Genomic DNA, 22,431 nt, shown 5'->3' with positions numbered 1-22,431 from the left:
TGGGGCCCAGAATTGTGCACAATACTCCAGCTGAGGCCTAACCAGTGATTTATAAAGTTGGTCTCTCTGCTCATCTACACTTTTCAAAATCGTGCCATTTACAGTACACTGTCTTTCCATATTAATCCGCCCGAAGTGCATCACTTCACACTTCTCCGCATTGAACTCCATGCTTCTGCCCATTTCACCATCCTGTCTGTCATCCTGAAGCCTATAACTATCCTCATCACGATCTACCACGTTGCCAAGTTTCATATCATCTGCAAACTTTATAATGCACAGTTCTGCAGGCTTCTTTGATATTGAAAAATGTTTAATTCTGCAGCACCAGTATTCCTAATACAGATTCAGTGAAAACATTAAGACATGATGATCACAAAAATGTGATTAGTCCAGCTCAGAATTATTTTTGGATGTAATGACTGAACCTTACCATCTGAAAATTCCGATTATGGAGGATTTTGCTGCCTAGGCAGGTGTCACTGTGATGGTGCAGTGCCCTGGAGTGTACGCTGCAAATTCTGTGCTCCCCTCCCAGCCCAATTCAGATATAGTGCTAATGAGAGCAAGAGACAAATGTCGGGTTCTCTTTTAGCATTCAAGCTGCTGAATCATTTACTGCCACCATTAATATGTTTCAAGATAAGCCATCTTATTTTACATATTTAAATCTTTTTGTTTACAAGAGTTGAGTTTTCAAAATACTATTTTTGGCATTATTTGTTTCGATCTAAATGTTTAATTGCAGCCCAGGTGGTTGGATTTTAAATCACAAGATAGATTTGGATGAAGAAAGCCCTTCAGCTAATGAGATTTTATTTCCGATTGTCAACGCTGCTGTCTTCCTGTTAGTGTCCAGCTGCTGTGGTCTCAGCCGCCCTTCCTGACCACCTGTTCTAGGGCTGACCTGTGCCAAGAAATACTTCCTGATATGTCCTAAATACACCCCTCACACCTTGAACCTGCCCCGCTTGGCATTTCTGGAAATTATTTTGCATTTACTTGCCCAATCCTATTGGCCCTGAAATTAGGATCGGGTGCTTGCCGCGCGTGCAAGCCCCCGATGTGCACTCACCCTGCACGCCGACATCTGAAGCCCGGGCCTGCTTGCATTTCCTGTCACAGGCCCGGTTCAGATGTCGGCGCGCAGTGCTTACCTGATCCAGCGGCGTAGTTAGTGCGATGTGCCGGCTGGGATCAGGTGAGCACTGTGCAGCCAATCAGGGGAGGGGAAACTCATTCATGAGTTTGGCAGTAAGAGCTGTCAAACTCATGAAAAGTATGGGCTGCCAAAACACTGCTTTAACTTTAAATAAAATTTAAAAAAACATCCCACTGATTATATTAACTATAAATCAGTTTTTAAAAATGTTTTAAACAATTAATCAATTTTTTGAAAAAAATACATTTTTAAAAAATAGGGTCTAAAACTAAACTTACCATCCTGTAAATTCTTTAAAAATAACAAACCTGTGGAAAAAAAAATTCTACATTGTACTAAAAGCCCACTTAGCTGAAAAACTAAATACTTACGTCTTGTTTTTCCACGCGTAAAGACCGGAGGCCTTTACACACACGCAACTCTGGGGGGGGGAAAAAAGGAATTTTACTGCGCACGTGCTGCCTGTGCAGTCGCGCGCGTTCTGCCTCTTAACCCCTTGGGTCAGAGGACAGGAAATGCTGGTTTTCAGCGCATGCGCTGTGCATGCTGAAAACCGGCAATTCCTCTGGGCACACGCGTGAGTACCCCGTCCGTACTCACGCGTTGTGCCCGGAATTACTGGGCCATTAAGTATTTCTTGTACCTCGGCAACTCCTCTGAGATGTCTTCACCCCTCCACTCCCAGCTCTGAATCTTTTAAATGTTCATATTATAAACGTTTGATCAGCTGTTGAGAATTTCTGATGGAAGTAAAGAATTTTGGCTCTCTTGGATGATGCTCTCTACACCAACTCTCTCTGCTAACATAGAATCATAGAAAGTTACAGCACGGAAGGAGGCCATTTCGGCCCATCGTGTCTGCACCAGCCAACAAAGAGCTATCCAGCCTAATCCCACTTCCCAGCTCTTGGTCCGTAGCCCTGCAGGTTAGAGCATCCCAAGTGCACATCCCAGTACATTTTAAATGTGGTTAGGGTTCCTGCCTCTACCACCCTTTCGGGCAGTGAGTTCCAGACCCCCACAACCCTCTGGGTGAAGAAATTTCCCCTCAAATCCCCTCTAAACCTTCCCCCAATTACTTTACATCTGCTTGCCAAATCTGCTTTATATTCTCTCCTGGCTGCCGAGTAGCTGTTTGATTGAATTGAGTGGAGGGAGAGGATTGCTGAGTAAGGGGATGAACACATTACCTCCCTCCATGTCCTTCAGGAAACTTGGCCTGTTGGAGGCCCCTGGCCAAGCCTGGTGCTGCCACCCCTGCTTGGATTTCTCACCACATTTTGTATTGTTGCTCAGCAACCTATGGATTATCGTAGGAATCGAGAAAACAAAGGTTCTGGAACTCTGAAACAGATGGAAAATGCTGGAAATACACAATGGATCAGTCAGAATCTGAAAGAAGAAACATTTTGGTCTATACGCTAAGCAGATATTAGGCTTTTATTATCCCATGTAGTCCCCAATGAGCAGCAAGTAATTGGGCCCATGGAGCCAGGTTGGAGTGAAGGCATTGTGCTGCCTGAGATTTGGTCTATTGAGGTATTGATTGTTTCCTCTTCACCCCCTTGTGTGTAGGAGATTGCGCCACTCCTCTCAATGGAGGCAATGGCATTTGTGACCGAGGATGGGAAAGGTGCCCAGGAGTCCAAATTTCCCAACACGCACATTTTCGATCTGTTCGGTGGAGTAGATGTAAGTACTGCACTAAAATGCTTTGAAGATACAGTAGAGGTTATTCAAGATGTGAAGAAAATATATTTTCTGAAATCCTTTGTGTGGGAGGGGAGGAGAAGAGGAGGCAAGTGGGAGGGTGGTTGGTGGGTGAGACGGATAAGACGAAAAGGATGTCAATTTCTCATGAGAAGCCTGACTCGGTGATGCTTCATGTAAAATTGCAAAATATTCCATTGCTGCACAATGGCACCCAACATCTGGAAATTATGTTTGTTACCATATAATAAACCGAGTGCACGACTGGAGCACAGCTGGACAAGCAAAGGATTTTCTTTCGCTGGAAGCAGAATCTTGCATGGTAAGGGCGGAGGGCTTCCATTAGTCATTAGCTACTTTCCCCCCATGCAATAGTATTGATCAAACCCTTGTTATTTTTTTTAAGTGAGACAGTTCTCCTGAGTGAGTTGAATCTTTGCTTTGTTTAGACCAGTATCTAACAAATTAATGCACCGAGGATGTCTTTTTTAACTTCCTTTCAAAGTTGTATTTTACAATTGTAAGCGAGGAAAATCTGGATGGTAAAACAGAACTAACAGACTCAGGTGTTACCCAGATCAATAGTTTTATTACGAGTGCACACGGGAGAACCACCTCAGCCACCCCCAGCTAGAGGCACCGTTCTCAGAGAAAAGTGACAATACAGCTTATTGGACAACACCCACTTCTTACTAATGGGGTGCATACATGGGAATATTGATACTTCATTGGTTTACATGGTTAATCAATCAACTACTAAGCCTGTCCTTCGAACTCGAGTACCCCCTGAATACATCAGTAAAAAGTTTATGGGCTGCAAAAGCATCATTCTAACTTCGCATTCATGAGCTTATCTCTTATTCTTGTTATCAAAAATAGGGAGGTAGGCATCTTCAGCACGAACAAAGCCCTAGTCAAAAAGGGCCAGCTGACTATTCTCTAAGACCTGTCTGCAAAGGTCTCATCAATGTGCCTTTGTGCCTTATCTCTTTCAAGAGGCCTCCTCCAAACATGTACTCAGAGTAATTTACGAGCGGAGCGTTGGAATGTCCTTGGTCATCTACTTGTTAGTTTAAAAAGAGTTAATATAGCCAAGTATCCCATGGTGCTTTGCGTTTCATTTTCCAGCTAACAAGACTAAATGGTACCTTTCAGATAGTTTTATACCGGTCGAATATTGAGGACCCCTTTATATCCCTTAAACCAAATTTTATCCTAACAACAATGATGAGGTTGAAAGTGTGACTTGGATTCTAAACATTGAGTCTCGCATCGTTCAGTTGAGTTCATTGCAAGCCTGACAAGCCAGTGAGTTGGTCTGAGCTGTAGACCCATAGTTCCCCGCTCGCTGTCTGTGATCAATGTGCTGTTACACGCCAAGTTATTCGCCCCTATGTGCTGTCACTACTAATGAGTTCAAATCTGTAATCAAACAGACAAAAATACATTTCTATTGAGTCCTCTCTGTGCCTGCTTTTGCACGAGATAGGTACCATGAAGTGGTGGTAATAGTACAGCGCTAGCTGCCATTTCATGACCTCTGTACTCAAAGTAGAATTGTTTGTAAAGATTGAGGGCAGAATGTTTTGGGGACATAAGCTGACTGCAGAGACTACTGGTGGCTCTTGCGTTGGAAACATCTTTGCGTGTTTACAATGATTCTTGTATTAAATTCTCAGGCTTTTTATGATGGATGTTGCAATAATTCCTTCAAATGCTTCTGCCGTCTCCATGTAACTTTTTGTATTTTTATATGATAGAAGTGAAAGCTAATAATGATAGCAAGGTGGAAATAGTGTGACAGCCAAGCCACTAATCAAATATACAAGACCTCTGGATGTGAGATCCCTGCTGCAGTTTAAGAAAGATCTAAAGTACTTCGACAGAAGTTAGAATAAATTTCCCCCCGGTATTCGCCCATGCTTGAAAGGCACTGGCTCTGGTTGGTTATGGCACCAACAGCCCTCTGGTATAACATGACCATTCCTCATCTGTGAGCCTGGGCAGTGACTGTGAGCAAACTGTCCCAGAGTGAAGGACGTCAGCGCCGCCCTCAATCGTGTCCTCACCTGAGTTTTTTTGCCTCCTTTTGCTCTCGCTTGCGCGCGCCGTCTCTCTCTCAACTGCTCGCTCGCTCTCTCGCCCGTTCACGCGCTCTCTCTCTGTTGCTCGCACGCGCCGCTCTCTCGCCCGTTGGCGCGCTCCGCTCTCTCGCCCGTTGCTCGCACGCGCCGCTCTCTCGCCCGTTGGCGCGCTCCGCTCCCTCTCTCGCCCGTTGCCGCGCTCCCTCTCTCGCCCGTTGGCGCGCTCCCTCTCTCGCCCGTTGGCGCGCTCCCTCTCTCGCCCGTTGGCGCGCTCCCTCTCTCACCCGTTGGCGCGCTCCCCCGTTGGCGCGCTCCCCCGTTGGCGCGCTCCCCCGCTGGCGCTCTCGCCCGCTGGCGCGCTCCCCCTCTCGCCCGCTGGCGCGCTCCCCCTCTCGCCCGCTGGCGCGCTCCCCCTCTCGCCCGCTGGCGCGCTCGCCCGCTGGCGCGCTCGCCCGCTGGCGCGCTCCCCCTCTCGCCCGCTGGCGCGCTCCCCCTCTCGCCCGCTGGCGCGCTCCCCCTCTCGCCCGCTGGCGCGCGCTCCCCCTCTCGCCCGCTGGCGCGCGCTCCCCCTCTCGCCCGCTGGCGCGCGCTCCCCCTCTCGCCCGCTGGCGCGCTCCCCCTCTCGCCCGCTGGCGCGCTCCCCCTCTCGCCCGCTGGCGCGCTCCCCCTCTCGCCCGCTGGCGCGCTCCCCCTCTCGCCCGCTGGCGCGCCCCCCCTCGCCCGCTGGCGCGCCCCCCTCGCCCGTTGGCGCGCCCCCCTCGCCCGTTGGCGCGCCCCCTCGCCCGTTGGCGCCCCCCCTCGCCCGTTGGCGCGCCCCCCCTCGCCCGTTGGCGCGCCCACACTCGCCCGTTGGCGCGCCCACACTCGCCCGTTGGCGCGCCCCCCTCGCCCGTTGGCGCGCCCCCCTCGCCCGTTGGCGCGCCCCCCTCGCCCGTTGGCGCGCCCCCCCTCGCCCGTTGGCGCGCGCCCCCCCCTCACCCCCGGGCGCGCGCTCGCCCCCGGGCGCGCGCCCCCCCCTCGCCCCCGGGCGCGCGCCCTCGCCCCCGGGCGCTTGCCCCCGGGCGCGCGCCCCCCTCGCCCCCGGGCGCGCGGCCCCCGGGCGCGCCTCGGCCCGCGCCCTGGCCCGCTCTTGCTCGCGCGCGCCCTGGCCCGCTCTTGCTCGCGCGCTCCCTGGCCCGCTCTTGCGCGCGCCCCCCGCCCTGGCCAGCTCTTGCACGCGCGCGCCCCCGCCCTGGCCCGCTCTTGCTCGCGCGCGCCCCCCCCGCCCTGGCCCGCTCTTGCGCTCTTTCTCTCTCGGCCGCTCGCCCCCTCTCGGCCGCTGGCCCCCCTCCCCCTCTCTATCTCTCTCGTCCGCTCGCCCCCACACTCTCTCGTCCGCTCGCCCCCCTCTCTCTCGTCCGCTCGCCCCCTCTCTCACTTGTCCGCTCGCCCCTCTCTCTCGTCCGCTCGCCCCCTCTCTCTCGTCTGCTCGCCCCCTCTCTCTCGTCCGCTCGCCCCCTCTCTCTTTCTCTCTGGCCCGCTCGCCCCCTCTCTTTCTCTGGCCCACTCGCGCCCTCTCTCTCTCTGGCCCGCTCGCCCCCTCTCTCTAGTCCGCTCGCCCCCTCTCTCTAGTCCGCTCGCCCCCTCTCTCTAGTCCGCTCGCCCCCTCTCTCTAGTCCGCTCGCCCCCTCTCTAGTCCGCTCGCCCCCTCTCTCTAGTCCGCTCGCCCCCTCTCTCTCTGGCCCGCTCGCCCCCTATCACTCACTCTCTCTCTCTCTCTCTCTCTGGCCCGCCCCCTCCCTCGGTCTCACTCTCTCTGGCCCGCCCCCCCCTCCCTCCCTCTCTCTGGCTCGCCTGCCCCCCTCTCTCTTTCTCTGGCCCGCTCGCCCCCCTCTCGCTCGCTCTCTCTCTGGCCCGCTTGCCCCCCTTCTCTCTCGCTCACTCTCTCTCTGGCCCGCTCGCCCTCTCTCTCTCTCTCTCTGTCTATATATCTCTCTATATCTCTCTCTCTCTGGCCCACTCGCCCCCTCTCTCTGGCCCGCTCGCCCCCCCCTCTCTGGCCTGCTCGCCCCCCCCTCTCTCTCTCTCTCTGGCCCGCTCGCCCCCTCTCTCTCTCTGGCCTGCTCCCCCCCCTCTCTCTCTCTCTCTCTCTCTCTCTCTCTCTGGCCCGCTTGCCCCGTCTCTCGCTCTCTCGCCCCCTCTCTCTCTCTCTCTCTCTGGCCCGCTCGCCCCCCCCTCTCTCTCTCTGGCCTGCCCGCGCCCTCTCTCAACATTCGATGGAATCTGGAACAGTACCCATGGATTGGAGGATAGCTAATGTTACCCCACTATTCAAAAAAGGTGGTAGAGAGAAAATGGGGAATTACAGACCGGTAAGCCTGACATCGGTAGTGGGGAAAATGCTAGAGTCCATTATAAAAGATGTGATAGCAGAGCACTTGGAAAACAGTGACAGGATTGGACAAAGTCAACATGGATTTTACAAAAGGTAAATCGTGCTTGACTAATCTACTGGAATTTTTTGAGGATGTAACTAGTAAAATAGATAAGGGAGAACCCGTGGATGTGGTGTATTTGGACTTTCAGAAGGCTTTCGATAAGGTCCCGTATAAGAGATTAGCATGTAAAGTTAAGGCACATGGGATTGGGGGCAAGGTATTGACTTGGATAGAGAACTGGTTGGCAGACAGAAAGCAAAGAGTTGGAATAAACGGGTCTTTTTCCGAGTGGCAGGCAGTGACTAGTGGGGTACCGCAGGGATCGGTCCTTGGACCCCAGCTATTCACAATATATATTAATGATCTAGACAAGGGAACTAGATGTAATATCTCCAAGTTTGCAGACGGCACAAAGCTGGGTGGGCGTGTGTGCTGTGAGGAGGATGCCGAGAAACTCCAGGATGATTTGGACAGGTTGGGTGATTGGGCAGGAGCATGGCAGATGCAATATAATGTGGATAAATGTGAGGTTATCCACTTCGGTGGCAAAAACAGGAAGGCAGATTATTATCTGAATGGCAATAGATTGGGAGAAGGGGAAGTGCAACGAGACCTAGGTGTCCTTGTGCACCAGTCGCTGAAGGTAAGCATGCAGGTGCAGCAGGCGGTTAAGAAGGTAAATGGTATGTTGGCCTTCGTAGCGAGAGGGTTTGAGTACAGGAACAAGGATGTCTTGCTGCAGTTGTACAGGGCCTTGGTGAGACCACATCTTGAGTATTGTGTGGAGTATTGGTCGCCTTATCTGAGGAAGGATGTTTTTGCCATGGATAGGAGTTCAGCGAAGATTCACCAGGCTGATACCTGGGATGGCAGGAATGACGTATGAGGAGAGATTGGGACGATTGGGCTTGTACTCGCTGGAGTTTAGAAGAATGAGAGGGGATCTCATTGAAACTTATAAAATTCTGACAGGACTGGACAGGCTAGATGCAGGAAGGATGTTCCTGATGGTCGTGGAGCCCAGAACCAGGGGTCACAGTCTAAGGATAAGGGGTAGGCCATTTAGGACAGAAATGAGGAGGAATTTCTTCACCCAGAGAGTGGTGAACCTGTGGAATTCTCTACCACAGAAGGCAGTAGAGGGCAATACATTAAATATATTCAAGAAGGAGTTGGATATGGTTCTTAAGGCTAAAGGGATGAAGGGGTATGGGGAGAAAGCAGGGACCGGGTACTGAAATTGGATGATCAGCCATGATCGCATTGAATTGCGGAGCAGGCTCGAGGGGCCGAATGGCCAACTCCTGCTCCTATCTTCTATGTTTCTATGGCCCGCTCGCCCTCTCTCTGGCCTGCCCGCCCCCCCCCCCCCCTCTCTCTTTCTCTCTCTCTGGTTCACTCGCCCCCCCCCCTCTCTCGCTCTCTCTCTCTCTCTCTCTCTCTCTCTCTGGTTCACTCGCCCTCCCTCTCTCTCTCTCTCTCTCTCCTCGCTCTCTGGTTCACTCGCCCCCCCCCTCTCTCTCTCTCTCTCTCTCTCTGTTTCACTCGCCCCCCCTCTCTCTCTCTCTGGTTCACTCGCCCCCCCCCCCCCCCTCTCTCTCTCTCTCTCTCTCTGGTTCACTCGCCCCCCTCTCTCTCTCTCTCTCTCTCTCTCTCTCTCTCTGGCCTGCCCCCCCCCCCCTCTTTCTCTCTGGCCTGCCCGCCCCCCCCCCCCCTCTCTCTCTCTCGCTCTCTCTCTCTCTCTCTCTGGCCTGCCCGCCCCCTCACCCGTCTCACCTCTGGTGCTTTCTCTCGCTCGCCAGCTTGAAGGACGTCGGGGCTGATCTCAATTGTGTCCTCACCTGATATTTTTTCTACTTTTCTCTCACGCTGGCTATCTCTCTTTCGCACCCGCTCGCTATCCCACTCTCTCTCTTCACACATACATGCATATGCTTTCTACAGGGGTCACTAAATATCCATCAGGAGTGGTAGCTCCAGCTTTCTGTGGGTGTCCAACCGCAAAGGTTTGATGTATTGGAACAAAGTGAGTGTTTTGGCCTTTATATAGCACCTTTAACCTCGCAACATATGCAGGCTGCTGCGCAAAGATCAGATGTTATAACCAAGTCTGTTTTAGCCCACAGAATACCCCTGCTAAAAAAAGGTCTTTTTTTCTCTAGACCAGTGAGAAGATTTAAAAGCCTGTATTTTGATGTGTTCCATGCTTTTTTTCCACTTTTACAGCTTTTAGTTGAAATCCTTATGCGGCCAACACTTGCGCCACAGAAAAAGAAGCAGAAAAGTGAGTAGAGTATTAAACATTTCTAATGCTTAATGAATTTCAGACCCACTAATCAAGACATCATCCACCAGTGGTGCGCTTGCTAAAAGTTATTTTGCGCCATGCTGCTGTGAGGAGGCATCAAGCAGAGGCAAGGTGCTTCCTTGGGGGGAGATGTAGGGTAGGTAGAGATCAGGGGAGAGCTTTCACTGGGTTGTGATCACCACCTCCTGATGGCAGATGTGAGCAATATTGGAGCATGTCGCTCACATGTCCTATTAGCCACCATCGAGGTGTGGCCCAGGAAGGTCTCAATAAAGGAAGAATGTCACAAAAATGTATTTTTGTTTGAATTAGATTATGGATTTGAACTCAGCAAGTGAGCTTTATGTAGAAAATGGTCATCCTGGTTGATGCACATTGAACTTGGAACTCAGGCTGGTTGCCTTATATTAGCAGAAATGTGAGCACATGGAATTGGAGGTAACCTTAGGACATGGGTTGAAAATTGGTTGAGCAGTCGGAGACAAAAAGTAGAGATAAAGGGAATAGACTCTGAGTGGCAAGATGTGACAAGTGGTGTTCCTCAGGGATCTGTACTGGTCAGATCCCATATGGAGTACTGTGTTCGGTTTTGGGCACCACACCTCAGGAGGGCTATATTGGCCTTGGAGGGTGTTAGAATATTTTAAAGTGGCCCAAATGGTCGGGGTATCTCCACTTGCTTTGTTCCAGAACATGCTATACCTAGATAAGGGACTGGTTGCTAGGTGACCCACAACCTAACATGCAAGGCCATATTGTGGACCAGTATTATAACATATAAAGAACCAGACACTTACAGATAAGAGGAGAGAACAATAACAATTAGGACATTGCGTAAACAGTTGAGCCTGACGTCAGCTTGGCGGGATACTGATATTAGTACATGCAGCCCAAGGTAGCCGAATAGTTTAACGGTGGAACCTGGCCCCTCCAAAAGTTAGAGCGCTGTCGTGGACAGTCGGATGTCCTTCCACCTTAATGGTAACCCAGGAAGATTCCAAGGCTGATCAGTTTGGACTTCGTGGAGAAAGCAGGTTGTATTAATTGTTTGTCATTTACTGTAATACTGTCGTACAGTTGTACAATACAGTTATTAGTCAGTGCATATTAAAGTTTGTTGTTTGAACCATTCGAGCCTGAATCACGTGGCGGTTATTGTTGCAGGACTAACAAACCTTTGATGCGATTGTAATCAAGGGAAATCCGCTAACAGGGCGTGCAGCGCAGATTCACCAGAATGAAACTGGGACTTAAAAGCTTAAATTGAGGACAGCTTGTATAAATCTGTCTGGTATTCCCTTGGGTTTCGAAGGTTGAGAGGTGATCGAATCAAGTTGTTTAAAATGGTAAAGGGATTTGATCGGGTAGATAGAGGGAAACTGTTTCCTCTGGTGGGGGGAGACCAGAACAAGGGGGCAGAACCTTAAAATTAGAGCCAGGCCGTTTGGTAGTGAAATTGGGAAATGTTTTTTCACACAGAGGATGGTGGAAACCCCCTAAAGGCTGTGGATGCTGGGTCAATTGAAATTTTCAAGACTAAGATTGATAGATTTTTGTTGGGTAAGGGTATTGAGGGATATGGAGCAAAGACTGGTAAATCGGGTTGAGGTACAGATCAGCCATGATCTCATTAAATGGTGGAACAGGCTTGAGGGGCTGAATAACCGACTCCTGTTCCTTTGCTTCCTAATATTTTTCCTCGTATTCTAATGGGAGCACTGCTGCATCACTTTACTGAGGGCTGTTTGTTTCTCTGCCCTCTTTCCATTAACTTTTTAATGGGATATCCTGTTGTAATGTGTTGCAGCCCTACAACCGTGAGTCTGAAACAGCGTGTGGGAGTTCTCAGAAAATGGCAAAGCTTTCAGTAACATGAACAAATTAAACTTTTTCCAAGATGCTTTTTGTCTGGTTTTACAAAAGAAAGCACTTGTAATTTAAATGTTGCAAGTTAAAATGGAAGCTGGGTTTGCTAAATCTAATGGCATATTTTTTGTCTTGCAGTGAGTGAAGACTTGATAAAGGATTGCCTAAGCATATTATACAACACGTGTATCTGTGTAAGTGTGAGTAGGTGTGCCTTCTGTAGCTGCAACATTACAAAGAGCAGTTAGAGGTCTCGTAAGTCAGGGTTGGTCAGATGTAAATATACTAGTTTTAAACAAAGATACAGATTCTTCTTCAACAGGTGCTTTTTTGAGTGTTGTGGATGAGCTGAAGAAATACTCCAATTTGGCTTGTGGTTCAATGCACAGAGCAGCTGGGATCTGGTGTAAGTAGGGCACCTACTTTTGTGTAGGCACCTGAGGTACTGGTTGTACACAGCAAGTTCCTCTGCAAAGTAAGATGGAAATAACTTGGAATCATAGAATATTACAGCAACGAAGGAGGCCATTCAGCCCATCAAATCTGTGCTGGCTCTTTAGAAGAGTTAGTCCCACTCTTTCCCCATATCCCTGCAATTTTTTTCCCCTTCAAGTATTTATCCAATTCCCTTTTGAAAGCTACTATTGAATCTGTTTCCACCACCCTTTCAGGCATTCCAAATTCTAACTATTTGTTGCATTTTTCCTTGTGTCGCCTCCACTTCATTTGCCAATCACTTTAAATCTGTGCCCTCGTTTATATCGCCCCTTTCATGGCCTTGGAGCGTCCCAAGTTACTTCACAGCCAATGAAGTACTTTTGAAGTGTAATATAGGAAATGTGGCAGCCAATTTGTGCACAGCAAAGTCCCACCATCAGCAATGACCAGATGATATGTTATAGTGGGATAGCTCTGTTAATAAAGGATGAGATCAGTATAGTAGTGAGAAATGATCTTGGCTCGGAGGATCAAGGTGTAGAATCAGTTTGGGTGGAGATAAGAAATAATAAGGGAAAGAAGTCACTGGTGGGAGTAGTCTATAGGCCCCCTAACAACTACACTGTGGGACAGAGTATAAATCAAGAAATAATGGGGGCTTGTAAGAAAGGTACTGCAATAATCGTGGGCGATTTAAATCTTCATATAGATTGGACAAATCAAATTGGTAAAGGTAGCCTTGAGGACGAGTTCATAGTGTATTCAAGACAGTTTCTTAGAACAATACGTTGTGGAACCAACCAGGGAACAGGCTATTTTAGATCTGGTAATGTGTAATGAGACAGGATTAATTAATGATCTCATAGTAAAAGATCCTCTAGAGAAGAGTGATCATAACATGATAGAATTTTGCATTCAGTTTGAGGGTGAGACACTTGGGTCTGAAACTACTGTCTTACCCTTGTAATTGCCTTTATTTAAGTTTATGAAGACAGAATTGGCTAAAGTAGACTGGGAAAATAGATTAAAAGGTAAGACGGTAGATAAGCAGTGGCAAACTTTTAAGGAGGTATTTTATAACTCTCAACAAAGATATATTCCAATGAGAAAGAAAGACTACGAGAAGGATGAACCATCTGTGGCTAACAAAGGAAGTTAAGGATGGTATCAAATTGAAAGAAAAGGCATACAATGTTGTGAAGATTAGTGGTAGGCCAGAGGATTGGGAAATTTTAGAAACTTGCAAAGGATGACTAAAAAAATAATAAAGAGGGAGAAAATAGATTGACAGTAAACTAGCAAGAGATATAAAAACTGACAGTAAGAGCTTCTACAAGTATATAAAAAGAAAGAAAGTAGCTAAAGTAAACCTTGGTCCCTTAGAGGATGAGACTGGGGAATTAATAATGGGAAACATGTACCACACCTGGAGTACTGTGCACAGTTTTGGTCTCCTTATCTAAGGAAAGATATACTTGCCTTGGAGGTGCTGCAATGAAGGTTCACTAAATTGATTCCTGGGATAAGGGCTGTCCTATGATAAGAGATTGTGTGGAATGGGCCTATAATCCCTGGAGTTTAGAAGAATGAGAGGTGATCTCATTGAAACATACAAGATTCTGAAAGGGATTGACAGGGTAGATGCTGAGAGGTTGTTTCCCATGGCAGGAGTGTCTAGAACTAGGGGGCATAGTCTCAGGATAAGGGTCGGCCATTTAAGATCAAGATGAGGAGGAATTTCTTCACTCAGAGGGTTGTGAATAAGAACATAAGAAATAGCAGGAGTAAGCCATATGGCCCCTCGAGCCTGCTCCGCCATTCAATAAGATCATAGCGAATCTTTAGAATTCTCTGCCCCAGAGGGCTGTGAAGGTTGAGTCTTTGAGTATGTTCAAGGCTGAGATCGATAGATTTTTGGACTCTTGAGGAATCAAAGGATATGGAGATCAGGCGGGAAAGTGGAGTTGAGTTCAATGATCAGCAATGATCTTATTGAATGGCAGAGCAGGCTTGAGGGGGCTGTATGGCCGACTCCTGCTCCTATTTCTTATGTTCTTAAATGACAGAGATTTTGAACAAATATATTGTATCTGTCGTCACGGTAGAAGACACTAAAAGCATCCCAATAATAGTGGAAAATAAAGAGGCAAAAGGGAGGGAGGATGCTGAGAAGATGTTTCCCCTAGTGGGGGAATCTAGAACTAAGGGGCATAGTTTCAGAATAAGGGGTCGCCCATTTAAGACGGAGATGAGGAGGAATTTCTTCTGAGGGTTGTGAATCTTTGGAATTCTCTACCCCAGAGAGCTGTGGAGGCGGAGTCATTGAATATATTCAAGGCTGAGATCGACAGACAGATTTTTGAACTAAAGGGGTGTCTAAGGTTTGGGGAACAGACAAAAAAGTGGAGTTGAGGCCAAGATCGGATCAGCCATGATCTTATTGAATGGCGGCGCAGGCTCGAGGGGCTGGAAGGCCAACTCCTGCTCCTGTTTCTTATGTTCTTATGTGATGTTGGTTGTGGGATAAGTATTGGCCAGGATACCGGGGAAAACCCCCCTGCTCCTCTTCCAATAATGCTATGGATCTTTTACGTATACTTGAAATATCAGTTTAATATCTCATCTGAAAGATGGCACCTACGGCAGTGCAGTGCATCTTCAGTACTGCCCCTCTGACAGTGCAGCACTCCCTCAGGACTGCCCCTCTGACAGTGCAGCACTCCCTCAGTACTGCCCCTCCGACAGTGCGGCGCTCCCTCAGTACTGCCCCTCCGACAGTGCAGCACTCCCTCAGTACTGCCCCTCTGACAGTGCAGCACTCCCTCAGTACTGCCCCTCTGACAGTGCAGCGCTCCCTCAGTACTGCCCCTCCGACAGTGCAGCACTGCCTCAGTACTGACCCTCCGACAGTGCGGCACTCCCTCAGTACAGCCCCTCCGACAGTGCGGCGCTCCCTCAGTACTGCCCCTCCGACAGTGCAGCACTCCCTCAGTACTGCCCCTCTGACAGTGCAGCGCTCCCTCAGTACTGCCCCTCCGACAGTGCAGCACTGCCTCAGTACTGACCCTCCGACAGTGCAGCACTCCCTCAGTACTGCCCCTCCGACAGTGCAGCACTCCCTCAGTACTGCCCCTCCGACAGTGCGGCGCTCCCTCAGTACTGCCCCTCCGACAGTGCAGCACTCCCTCAGTACTGCCCCTCCGACAGTGCAGCACTCCCTCAGTACTGCCCCTCTGACAGTGCAGCACTCCCTCAGCACTGCCCCTCCGACAGTGCGGCGCTCCCTCAGTACTGCCCCTCCGACAGTGCAGCACTCCCTCAGTACTGCCCCTCCGACAGTGCAGTGCTCCCTCAGTACTGCCCCTCCGACAGTGCAGCACTCCCTCAGTACTGCCCCTCTGACAGTGCAGCACTCCCTCAGTACTGCCCCTCTGACAGTGCAGCACTCCCTCAGTACTGCCCCTCCGACAGTGCGGCGCTCCCTCAGTACTGCCCCTCCGACAGTGCAGCACTCCCTCAGTACTGCCCCTCTGACAGTGCAGCACTCCCTCAGTACTGCCCCTCTGACAGTGCAGCGCTCCCTCAGTACTGCCCCTCCGACAGTGCAGCACTGCCTCAGGACTGCCCCTCTGACAGTGCAGCACTCCCTCAGTACTGCCCCTCCGACAGTGCAGCACTGCCTCAGGACTGCCCCTCTGACAGTGCGGCGCTCCCTCAGTACTGCCCCTCCGACAGTGCAGCACTCCCTCAGTACTGCCCCTCTGACAGTGCAGCACTCCCTCAGTACTGCCCCTCTGACAGTGCAGCGCTCCCTCAGTACTGCCCCTCCGACAGTGCAGCACTGCCTCAGTACTGACCCTCCGACAGTGCGGCACTCCCTCAGTACAGCCCCTCCGACAGTGCGGCGCTCCCTCAGTACTGCCCCTCCGACAGTGCAGCACTCCCTCAGTACTGCCCCTCCGACAGTGCAGCACTCCCTCAGTACTGCCCCTCTGACAGTGCAGCACTCCCTCAGTACTGCCCCTCTGACAGTGCAGCACTCCCTCAGCACTGCCCCTCCGACAGTGCGGCGCTCCCTCAGTACTGCCCCTCCGACAGTGCAGCACTCCCTCAGTACTGCCCCTCCGACAGTGCAGTGCTCCCTCAGTACTGCCCCTCCGACAGTGCAGCACTCCCTCAGTACTGCCCCTCTGACAGTGCAGCACTCCCTCAGTACTGCCCCTCTGACAGTGCAGCACTCCCTCAGTACTGCCCCTCCGACAGTGCGGCGCTCCCTCAGTACTGCCCCTCCGACAGTGCAGCACTCCCTCAGTACTGCCCCTCTGACAGTGCAGCACTCCCTCAGTACTGCCCCTCTGACAGTGCAGCGCTCCCTCAGTACTGCCCCTCCGATAGTGCAGCACTGCCTCAGTACTGACCCTCCGACAGTGTGGCACTCCCTCAGTACAGCCCCTCCGACAGTGCGGCGCTCCCTCAGTACTGCCCCTCCGACAGTGCAGCACTCCCTCAGTACTGCCCCTCCGACAGTGCAGCACTCCCTCAGTACTGCCCCTCCGACAGTGCGGCGCTCCCTCAGTACTGCCCCTCCGACAGTGCAGCACTCCCTCAGTACTGCCCCTCTGACAGTGCAGCACTCCCTCAGTACTGCCCCTCTGACAGTGCGGCGCTCCCTCAGTACTGCCCCTCCGACAGTGCAGCACTGCCTCAGTACTGACCCTCCGACAGTGCGGCACTCCCTCAGTACAGCCCCTCCGACAGTGCGGCGCTCCCTCAGTACTGCCCCTCCGACAGTGCGGCGCTCCCTCAGTACTGCCCCTCCGACAGTGCGGCGCTCCCTCAGTACTGCCCCTCCGACAGTGCGGCGCTCCCTCAGTACTGCCCCTCCGACAGTGCGGCGCTCCCTCAGTACTGCCCCTCCGACAGTGCGGCACTCCCTCTACTGCCCCTCTGACAGTGCAGCGCTCCCTCAGTACTGCCCCTCCGACAGTGCGGCGCTCCCTCAGTACTGCCCCTCTGACAGTGCGGCGTCCCTCAGTACTGCCCCTCCGACAGTGCGGCGCTCCCTCAGTACTGCCCCTCCGACAGTGCGGCACTCCCTCTACTGCCCCTCTGACAGTGCAGCGCTCCCTCAGTACTGCCCCTCCGACAGTGCGGCGCTCCCTCAGTACTGCCCCTCCGACAGTGCGGCGCTCCCTCAGTACTGCCCCTCCGACAGTGCGGCGCTCCCTCAGTACTGCCCCTCCGACAGTGCGGCGCTCCCTCAGTACTGCCCCTCCGACAGTGCGGCACTCCCTCTACTGCCCCTCTGACAGTGCAGCGCTCCCTCAGTACTGCCCCTCCGACAGTGCGGCGCTCCCTCAGTACTGCCCCTCTGACAGTGCGGCGTCCCTCAGTACTGCCCCTCCGACAGTGCGGCGCTCCCTCAGTACTGCCCCTCCGACAGTGCGGCGCTCCCTCAGTACTGCCCCTCCGACAGTGCGGCGCTCCCTCAGTACTGCCCCTCCGACAGTGCAGCACTCCCTCTACTGCCCCTCTGACAGTGCAGCACTGGAGTGTCAGCCTAGAATTTGTGCTCAAGTCTCTGGAGTGGGGCCTGAACACACAACCTTCTGACTGAGAGGCAAGAATGCTACCCACTGAGCCAAGGCTGACAGTTTTTTGATGAACCTATTGAACTGGATTGTAGCTTTGGGTGGGGATGGGGAGCTCAGTAAGAGGAGAACCAGAAATCTAAAATGCTCCTGTCATTTTACACAAAGGGAAGCCAGTGTTGGTAAGTATGTGCTTTCATGTAACGGTCGTGTAGTGAAGTGATGAGACAACGTGACGGCGACCTCATGAGCCACAGTTAGTCGTGGTTGGTTTAAACAAATGGGGATGATTTGTCCCTCATGCACATTCTAAAGCTGTGAAGGAGCAAGTGGCATATTTTCCTTTAGTTGGGCTTAATTTCTGAGGGAGGAGGGTGGCTGAGTTTGGGAAGGCTGAAAAACAGCAGGATGCATCTACCGGTGTATTGTGAAGTGGAGTGGGGGGAGATGGTGAAATGAGAAATGTTGAAAAGAAGCTAAGATCAGTTGGGCAGCTCCAGAAATAATTTTAGGCAGGGATTTAACCATTGGGGGTATTTGGTGCGAGTGATTTATATATTCAGAGGGTTCTGTTCACTCGGATGATGCAGCGTTCTCTCTTACTTTTAGACGGATGGAGTGACGAAGCGCCTCTCAGAGCGGAATGACTTTGTGCTGTTCCTCTTCACACTCATGACAAATAAAAAGACCTTTTTGCAAACTGCTACACTTATAGAAGATATCCTGGGAGTTAAAAAGGTCAGTGTGTCTTTCTCAGACCCTTTTATCGAATGGTTACAGCACGGAAGAAGGCCACTTGGCCCATCGAGCTCGTGCTGGCTCCCTGCAAGAGCACCTCAGTTAGTCCCACTCCCCTGCCCTGCAAATGTTTTTCTTTCAGGTATTTATCCAACTCCCTTTTGAAAGTCGTGATTGAGTCTGCCTCCACCACCCTTTCAGGCAGTGCATTCCAGATCCTAACCACTCACTGAGTAAAAAAGTTTTTCTTATGTCGCCTTTAGTTCTTTTGCCAATCACCTTGAATCTGTGTCCTCTGGTTCTCAATCCTTCTTCCAATGGGAACAGTTTCTCTCTATCTACTCTGTCCAGGCCCCTCATGATTTTGAACACCTCTATCAAATCGCCCTTCAATCTTCTCTGCTCTAAACATAAAACATAGAAGATAGGAGCAGGAGTCGGCCATTCGGCCCCTCGAGCCTGCTCCGCCATTTAATGAGATCATGGCTGAACATCCAAATTCAGTACCCTGTCCCTGCTTTCTCCCCATATCCCCTGATCCCTTTAGCCTTAAGAAATATATCTAACTCCTTCTTGAATATATTTAATGAATTGGCCTCAACTGCCTTCTGTGGTAGAGAATTCCACAGGTTCACCACTCTCTGGGTGAAGAAATTCCTCCTCATCTGAGTCCTAAATGGCTTACCCCTTATCCTTAACCTGTGACCCCTGGTTCTGGGCTCTCCCGCCATCGGGAACATCCTTCCTCCATCAAGTCTGTCTAGTCCTGTTAGAATTTTATAAGTTTCAATGAGATCCCCTCTCATTCTTCTAAACTCCAGCGAATATAAGCCTAATCTAAGGAGAACAACCCCAGCTTCTCCAGTCTATCCACATAACTGAAGTCCCTCATCCCTGGAATCATTCTCGTAAATCTTTTCTGCACCCTCTCCAAGGCCTTCACATCTTTCCTAAAGTGAGGTGCCTAGAATTGGACACAATACTCCAGTTGAGGCTGAACCAGTGTTTTATACAGGTTCATCATAATTTCCACGCTTTTGTACTCTATACATCTATTCATGAAGCCCAGGATCCCGTAAGCTTTTTTAACTGCCATCTTCAACAATTTGTGCACATATACCTGAGGTCTCTCTGTTCATGCATCCCCTTTAGTTTATATGTCCTCTCCTCATTCTTTCTACCAAAATGTATCACTTCACACTTTTTTGCATTAAATTTCATCTGCCACGTGTCCGGCCATTCCACTAGCCTGTCTATGTCCTCTTGAAGTCTATCACTCTCCTCACTGTTCACTATACTTCCAAGTTTTGTGTCATCTGCAAATTTTGAAATTGTGCCCTGTACACCCACATCCAAGTCCTTGATATATATCAAGAAAAGCAATGGTTCTAGTACTGACCCCTGGGGAACACTACTGTGTACCTTCCTCCAGTCCGATAAACAACCGTTCGCCATAACTCTCTGTTTCCTGTCACTTAGCCAATTTCGTATCCATGCTGCCACTGTCCTGTTTATTCCATGGGCTTCAACTTTGCTGGCAAGCCTGTTATGTGGCACTTTGTCGAACACCTTTTGGAAATCCATGTACACCACGTCAACCACATTACCCTCATCAACCCTCTCTTTAACCTCATCAAAAAAATTCGATCAAGTTGGTTAAACACGATTTGCCTTTAACAAATCCGCGCTGGCTTTCCTTAATTAATCCACAGTTGTCCAAGTGACTGTTAATTTTGTCCCATATTATTGTTTAACTGACTGGCATGTAGTTGCTGGGTTTATCTTTACACCCTTTTTTGAACAAGGGTGTAACATTTACAATTCTCCAGTCCTCTGGCACCACCCCTGTTTCTAAGGAGGATTGGAAGATTATGGCCAGTACCTCTGCGATTTCTTCCTTCACTTCCTCAGCACCCTAGGATGCATCCCATCCAGTCCTGGTGATTATCTACTTTAAGTGCAGCCAGCCTTTCTAGTACCTTGTCTTTATCAATTCTTATCCTTTTTGGTCCCTAATTGGCCCCACCTATTTATGTGCCGATAGAAGACTTTTGGATTACCTTTTCTGTTAGCTGCCATTCTATTCTCATGCCCCCTCTTTGCCCCTCTTATTTTCTTTTTCACTTCTCCTCTGAACTTTCTATATTTTATATTGTTTCTTTTTGGAGAGAGCAGTGCCTTCTCTTCCTTGTTTGTTTTCACTTTGCTTTCACCTCTAGCCACAGTTTAGAAGTGGCTCTGGGAGCACGTTTGTATTTGGATGGTGCCAAGCTCCATCTCCCTCCTCGGCTCGTCTCAAACTGAACAAGATTATTTGCAGTGTTGTATTCGTCCGCAAGCTGAGCTTTCAACCCCATGTCCTCTTCATCAGAAAGACCACCTACTTCCATCTCTAATAGCGTTCACTTCTGTCCTTACCTCACCCCATCTGCTGCTGAAATCCTCATCCGGCCTTTGTCACCTCCAGACTTGTATTCTAATCTCTCTGAGCTGGTCCGTCTTCCTCCACCCTCCAATAACAGCAGGTAACGCAAAACTCTGCTGCGGGTTTGCATCACAAACTATCATGATGTGGTTGTGATGAGGACTTTTCATTTTTTTTTCATGCCGATATGATTGATTTAATGCTGTTGTGGTTGGACATCTAAAATGAAGTCCAAATTGCTCCAAAACACCTTCAGGGCAATCCTTATTTCTGTATTGTGCCGTAACATTTTAGGTGTGAGGAGGACTTAATGTTACTTTAGGCTCATTTTGCAATGTCCTTTTTTCTTTCAAGGAGATGATCCAATTGGAGGATATCCCAAATCTTGCAAACCTGGTTGCCAGTTTTGACCAGCAGCAACTTGCTAATTTCTGTCGGATTCTGTCGGTCACGATCTCTGAGCTGGACACGGGAAATGATGACAAACACACACTGCTTGCCAAAAATGCACAACAGAAGAAGGCTGCAGGCCCTTCACGTGCTGAAATCAACCAAGGTAAGGAAGTAAGGGGTTTCTGGAGCTGCTTCCCAGAGGCTTGCATCTGCAGGCTGGGGACTCGCTGCATTCTTTTTTTAGTGATGCAATGCGAGAACTTGTATTTTTTTTTCTTTTGAGTGAGTCAATAGTTAATTTACTTCTCTGCGTTTTTTCCTCTCGTTCTCTTCCTCGCTGCTCCCTCCGCCCCCCGACCAAAAAAATCCGGAATGAAACTCCCCTGAAGGAGTTCGCCTTGCTTTACTTTGTTCTGGAATCAGTTCGGGACTTGACACCCGATTTACACACACTGTGATGCCAAAACTGCTTTGCACTAATGCTAAACTTGTGTGTTGACATTCTTTAAAAATGGCAGTCGAGAAGCCCATGATATTTATTAGAGCTGAATCCTGGGTGCAGCAGAGTTGTTTGGCCCTTTCTTGCTCACTACTTTATTCGTAACATGCAAAATACACTGCACCCAGGAGAACTGTAGCTCCGGCACTGAAGTATGATCTCTTTTAATCCCAACTCAGTCACCCTTTTAAATATTCCTGGATTCATTGAACGATTGTGTAAACTGGCAACACGGAAGGTCTCTGAGACAACGGGCACATCAAACTTCTTGCAGGAGTTGGAGGAGTGGTATGCATGGCTGGACAACGCACTGGTTCTTGACGCCTTAATGCACATGGCCACCGAGGAAGCTGACCAAAGCAGTAGCACAGGTACCTCGCACTATTCCTCGAGTACACCCGGTTTCCGATGCTGACTTGTGCAAGGGCCAAGATATTAATAACTTCTGATTGTGATCCAAAATGGTCACTTAATTTAGCCTGGGAGTGGGAAAAGGGGGGAAATTAAATTTGATAATCCTGCATTGTTGTATTTGACACATTCTAGAGTTAGTTTGCTACTCTCCCTTCACTTTCACCTGCAACAACAACAATTTATACAGCTCCTTTAACATGATAAAACATCCCAAGGCACTTCACAGGAGTTTTATCAAAAAATAATTTGACACCGAACCATATAATGAGATATTAGGGCAGATGTCCAAAAGCTTGGCCAAAGAGGTAGGTTTTAAGGAGTGTCTTAAAAGAGGAAAGAGAAGTGGAGAGGCGGAGGGCTGGAGGAGATTAGAGATAAGGAGGGGT

General features: G+C 50.0%; 1 protein-coding gene across 4 annotated transcripts in view; it reads left to right on the top strand.

Annotated features, from left to right (window-relative positions):
* LOC147108967 (short transient receptor potential channel 4-associated protein-like) overlaps positions 1–22,431 on the top strand; it is a 102,060-nt gene that overhangs the window by 21,542 nt on the left and 58,087 nt on the right. For 3 of the 4 annotated variants that reach the window (XM_086005963.1, XM_086005962.1, XM_086005965.1), the window contains exons 3-8: positions 2,738–2,854; positions 9,600–9,657; positions 11,686–11,747; positions 18,186–18,314; positions 21,094–21,295; positions 21,811–22,002. In XM_086005963.1, coding sequence (XP_085862089.1) covers positions 2,738–2,854; positions 9,600–9,657; positions 11,686–11,747; positions 18,186–18,314; positions 21,094–21,295; positions 21,811–22,002 — 760 coding nt within the window. The remainder of the gene's footprint in view (positions 1–2,737; positions 2,855–9,599; positions 9,658–11,685; positions 11,748–18,185; positions 18,315–21,093; positions 21,296–21,810; positions 22,003–22,431) is intronic. The other variant, XM_086005964.1, reaches the window with a different exon arrangement.

This window comes from Somniosus microcephalus, chromosome 13 (genome assembly GCF_052327205.1).
Source record: "Somniosus microcephalus isolate GS21.2 chromosome 13, FLI_Smic_1.0, whole genome shotgun sequence".
Lineage (NCBI taxonomy): Eukaryota > Metazoa > Chordata > Chondrichthyes > Squaliformes > Somniosidae > Somniosus > Somniosus microcephalus.
Note: the sequence above shows the minus strand (reverse complement) of the source record. Positions and strands in the feature narration are given on the sequence as shown.